Source organism: Rhipicephalus sanguineus, chromosome 3 (assembly GCF_013339695.2).
Source record: "Rhipicephalus sanguineus isolate Rsan-2018 chromosome 3, BIME_Rsan_1.4, whole genome shotgun sequence".
In the NCBI taxonomy this organism is placed as follows: Eukaryota; Metazoa; Arthropoda; class Arachnida; order Ixodida; family Ixodidae; genus Rhipicephalus; species Rhipicephalus sanguineus.
Window position 1 is genome coordinate 90,598,901 of NC_051178.1, and position 5,619 is coordinate 90,604,519.

Here is a 5,619-nt window from a genome sequence, read left to right on the forward strand (position 1 = left end):
ATTTTATTGTGGATATTTTCATGTAGAATCAAATATATATTACAATCCATGGAAATGCAAGAATATTTACGCCCACGAAAAGAAATAGTCATTCTATGTGACCAATATTAGACGTGAGCCCTGCGGCAGCACATTGAGGCACCGATCCGCGGATGATCGTGACGGGACGTGCGCCAGGTCAAGCCGTACTAAATAAACTTAGTGGACGTACGTAGTGGCGAGCATCGTTCGTTTCCAACTCATCCATGCCAGGCTCATATCTGTAATAATAAGTAAGGACGTGAAGGAATTCACAGCCAAACTACAAAAGACGTCTCCTGGAGGTCTATAGGCACCGTAGCCGTTCTTCAGTGTAGAAAAACATGACATAGCGGGTGCAAACAATTTTCCTTACAAAGCGTTCAACGCTTGCCCTTGAATAATGAGTCGCTGTCCCACTTGGTCTATTCGCACACGCAATTCTTCGAAGAAGTGTGCCTCGTTAACATTATCTTCTACGGCATAGGTAGGAACTGATTTCTCGAGAATTTTTGCAACCAACGTCACAGCCTTCTTCTTCAGTATTTCCTGAGCTTTCTCAAAGGCAACTTTCGCGGCGGCTGTGGCGGCGACCTTCACAGGCTCTTTAAGATGTTTCCCTACAGTCTTGAAAGCCGCCTTAACTTTCTTTCCTGCCTTTTTCATTGATGCCTTGAATTTCTCCCAGAAGCTACGGAAAGAGTATTCTTCTTCCTGTAAAATAACAAGAAGGTATCAGAGTTGATAAGCATGGCAATATGGCTGAAAGGTTCCCTAAACAATATTTGAAAATACGAAGGAGCGCTTTATTATCTCCTGCTGTTTCCTGTCTTTTCAGCGTATTTAGTAGTGTCAGCAGTGTGTCTACGTGACGTCATGAGGCAATGAGCTTTCTTTGGTCGCTCTACGAGGGTTATATATTGTGAGTTGTCTCCTACCCTGTTTTGTCATGCAGAACGCACACCAGCTATGTCTTGTCTCGCATGACTATGGCGCGCGATAAACTGATCTCACTTCGTTTTGTGCGTTTTCTACAGCAAAGGTGGAGATAACGGAGTGTAGCCAAAACACCCGGAATCCTGATAGGCTCAACGCTGGCCGCTGGCATTGTCCACGCGTTGTATGAAGAAATAAGTGGCGAAGAGGCGATAGTGCCTGTAGGAAGGGTAGTGAACGTGAGCAAAAATTCACTCTCTCGTCTTTGAACTAGGAGTGATTAGGGGTCCTTTAATCAACAATGAAGTAGTACAGGCTGTTAACTTTGTGAAGAAGTATCAGAAAACTCATACATTACGCACCTGAGCACCAATGTTTACAGGGGAGTCCTGTTGCATTTCGCAGCACATACCTAGCCTCCGCGTCACACATGGTGAAACGGTGCGGAGGCTAACGCAATTTCATTTACAATCTGTGATTTTAAGAAGAAATAGTTTTGAAATTTTTTCAGAAAACTGTGCGGAATTGTTCCTGGTTTAGGCTGAGTAATACGCGAAGGACGATTTCGTTACCTTAAAAGTAAACGCACCGTATTGTGTGCATTTCTTATTATGTTGTTTCTCAGCACTTCACGCTTCGCTGTATTCCATTTCACATTTTCATTAACAGCCCTTGCAACGACTCATGCGCAGGCTCTTTTGTTCTCCGGTCGCTGGAGCACACTAAGCTATAGAGGAAAAAAATCGTCCCACTACGACTTCATTCAACCTTTCTCTCGTCCCCTCCCTAGAACACGTGGGAACCAGAGTAAGCTTTTCTTTCTTTGTATTCTCCGCGTATACGTGCGTAATAAAAAGTCGTTGCATGGGTGAACAACCAAAGGACTACGTGGGCGCAGCTCTGGCGCACGTGTAACTACCTACCGAGTACATGTTAGGGGCAACAAAATCTGACCATGAAACGCAAGGCATCATTGATTTTGTCTACCGCACCTGCTAGGTAGCTCCTTCAGCATCGCCAAATCTGATCTAACGCAGTCTATATATAGGCTGCAATTTTCTGCCGCCTAAGGTGCAATGCTAACATAATTGAATTTGGAGTGATAGGAATCAAACGAAAAAATATATGAATTACTGATTGTACTTCAACTTCCAGGTCGGTTGGAAATCACTGCTTGTGTAAATGTTAGCCGTTTCACAGTTTAATCATCTGTTTACGTGTAATTCGCATGCATCATGCTTTTGTTACATTCAGTATAACCCAATTCATGCGTTATATTTCGGATCATGATTAAAAAAGCGGCGATCACATAAAAATGTGATTTAGGAACAGGAAGACCATCGAATTGAATAATGCTTTAGTAGCGTTCACGGGAAAAAACTTGTTCTTCAGCTTTAGCTCAGAAATTATAACAAAACCTGTATCACATCGCATTCTCTTCTTCACAGTCATCCTTTACATTATGATCGCGGGCTTCAGAGGCTGTTAGTGTTGTGTGCGTAAAGTTTCACGTAATAAGTATACTTGAGCCGGTGCTTGCGTGTGTTGTTGTGACATGCCGAACAAGGAATGCTTCATTAAAGGTTCAGCTGTTGTACAGGACAGCTGCGCCGTTTTGAAGAAAGTTTTTTTTTTCTTTTGATTGTCAGTAAAATATGTACCATGCATGGGCTCAAAATTGTTTCCTGCCTGTTATAGTAAAATAAATAGTGTGTAAAGCAACCAAAGCCATGTATCAAGCGGGACCTACATTCGCTATTGGTGAGATTAGTGCAAAAAGATTCTTTCCTACCTTTTCGTTAAATGTTCTACTTTGCGCCATATCAGCTGCCACATCGCGTAGGATCTGGCCAAGTGCAATGGCATCATTTGCTAGGTCGTTCGAAGCGGTCTCTGAGGAGTCGATAACTTCGGTTTCATCTTCTGAAAGGGGGGAAGCCCACGCTGAAATGAAAATCAAAAGAGATCACATGTCGTAACAGAACGAAATATGCATAATAATCGTGTGGCAGAAAACTTCAATAAGTAGGAACTTATCAGAAATGAAACACGCAATGCATGCATACAGCTTACTCTGCACTCTTCATCTGCTCATAATGAGTGTGCATCTCATGAAGAAATACCGTTATATTTGTAGTACCACAACTAAACGAGCACTATTACAAATATCACGTAAATGACAAAATTCAACTTACCTGCTGCAGCAAGGACAACTAATAAGCAGGCAGTTGAAAAAATATGCTTCATGTCTGCAATGTTAGAAGAGATGAATATCAGTTATAGAATAAAGCAATATATATCGATTGAGCTTTGTGCATGAAATGCAAGTATTATATATTGGCAATAAGAATGCACTGTATTTGTATTCAAACGGAAAATGCAATATATTGCCTTCGCGCACACATGACAGGGGTAGGACGCTTAGAACGCCATACAGTATTTGGCAGTGTCTGTATCCTCCTTTATTTAGGTTTTCCTGACTTAAGGCACGTTCGCACCGAACGCGGAGCACGCAATCGTGCAAGCGGATTTTCAAAGCGGAGAGGCAGCGTGGGCGCGCGGCTGTTCAGACCGACCGCGTTGCCTTCCGCCCGCTCCGCCGCGGGAGCGGAGCAAACCACCAATCCACGGTGGACGTGTCGCAATCTTGCGGCACGCGACACTGCGCGCGCGTGTCTCAAGCCCCGATTGGCTGCGGCCACAGCGTCCAACTTTTCCGCGCGGAGAAAATCGGTCCGGGAGCGATCCGGGCAAACGGCCGCGGGTTTTCCGCTTTTGCGGATAATCCGCGTCCGCTTTCCGGATCCGCCTCTCCGCTTCCCGGACCAGGCTCGGTGTGAACGTGCCTTTACAACGTATAACATGTGTATTGCAGAGCTTTGTTGCCAATGCTTATTTTTACTTTTTATCGGTAGCCTTAAGCCGTTCTTCGCACGTACGTACATATAAAATTCTAACAAAGTACACTCATAATATGTTCCTTACTGGGGAATTTTATTGGTAGCATGAAGCCGTTCTTTGCACGTACACTCAGAAAAAATATAACAAGGCACAGTCATAACATGTTTTTCACTAGAGCTCTAAATAGTGCTTAGTTCAACGGTTGCACTAATGAACAGAAGTTTTATAACAGGGACATAATTACTGAAAGCTTTACGCAATTTCCTTTTGTCCAACAACTGGTATTTGTGTATTTCTTTCTTTGTCATTTCTTTGTGTTTGCTGTCGCAACGTTAGAATTTATTATATAATGAATATTCAGAGAATGACGCCAAACATTTTACTTACCGATTTCGCTAGAGATGCGCTGTTGTGCTCCTCTCGGGCCCTGAGCTATGGCGATCGTGAGCCCGAAGCTACCTTTAAGTAGATCAGGTCACATGCTCTGCAGAGAGGGTGTCGTCATTCGAAGCTCGATATCGTGATTTGAAAGCATGTACGACAATATTAATACGAGGATAACGTTCTCAGGGTACAAGGCATTGGCGAAAGACTGCATCAGTCAGCCTTGTTGTACAATGAAAGCTGCATGATTAGCAATTATCAGAAACCTTCCTGATACGTGATCGATAGACGGTTTCCTGGAGTGCGCACATTCTTCAGTAATCGCTTCGTCCGTCTTTCGCAGGAACTGTGAAGAACAATAATGGATATATTTTGCGCACAGACATACACGTTGGCCTTGACAAACACGGCACGTGGCATAGGCACAGAAATGGCAAAACTGTTACGTATGCGAAAGTTTTGCAAACGTTAAAGTGAGCGCCGATGACCCCAGCGTTTCAAGCTGACTTACGCCACTTATCCATACCACTTGGCGTACTAGAAAGGAAGCTGTGTAGCAGGAACACTTGATAGAGGCACAGATATCTATAGAGATAAGTATTTCAAAAAATGTATTTCTATGCCCCGTGTGGTCGCTAATCTTCTGCAATGTGAAAAGAAACTCAGGAATGGTAACGAAGGTTTCTTAAAAAATCCCGGAAATATTGCTAACAGGTTCCTCCTAAACAATTTTAAGTGCGTAGCGCTTTAGGGGGCCGGTTTGTAGTCCATCCATGGATCTAATGTGGCGTGGTCACGCTCACAGTGAAGCACTTAATACGGGCCACAACAAGGCCTTCAATGCTAAAAACCAGGTTGAAATGGATGAACAATGCCTAAAATAATTTAATTAACACAAATAACCAAGAATTAATTGAATAATTAACTTAAAATTGTTAAAAAACGTTTGGAAAACATGCGGCTAACTCCGGCGCCGCGCAAGAGAAGGCCTGACAGATCACTCGATTTCTCGTCTCACAGTATCTCTACGGCGTCAAATCTGAAGGGGGAAACAACCTCCCGGAACTCACTGCAGGCGACACGTATCTCAAATGCCGTAGCAAGAAGCAAGTCCATAACGTGCAGCAAAAAGTATCGCGCATGTCACACATCGAGTTTGTGAATCTCCCTAACAAGATTCTACTCGTGCAGGAGAAACCCAACGTGCTTATCTCAAACATTCGCGTCGTGGAATGTTTGGTAAAGCGAGCATTGGGAACTCTACGAACGGGAATCACTGGGTGCCCATGCTACGCACTTGCTCAGGTTTCGTAGTAGTGTAGCTGTAGAAGTTTGTTGTTTTACTATGTATGTATACAGTCGGAACGCTTCCGTCATCTC

At 43.6% G+C, this 5,619-nt stretch overlaps 1 protein-coding gene across 1 annotated transcript; it reads right to left on the reverse strand.

Annotated features, from left to right (window-relative positions):
- Positions 1-375: 375 nt before the first annotated feature.
- On the reverse strand, positions 376-2,895 carry LOC119385672 (uncharacterized). Its single transcript, XM_037653069.2, has 2 exons — positions 2,747-2,895; positions 376-732 (listed from the first exon to the last, which is right to left on the reverse strand). The coding sequence occupies exons 1-2, from the start codon at positions 2,774-2,776 to the stop codon at positions 391-393; spliced, it is 372 nt and encodes a 123-aa protein (XP_037508997.2). The 5' UTR covers positions 2,777-2,895; the 3' UTR covers positions 376-390.
- Between the last annotated feature and the right edge of the window lie 2,724 nt (positions 2,896-5,619).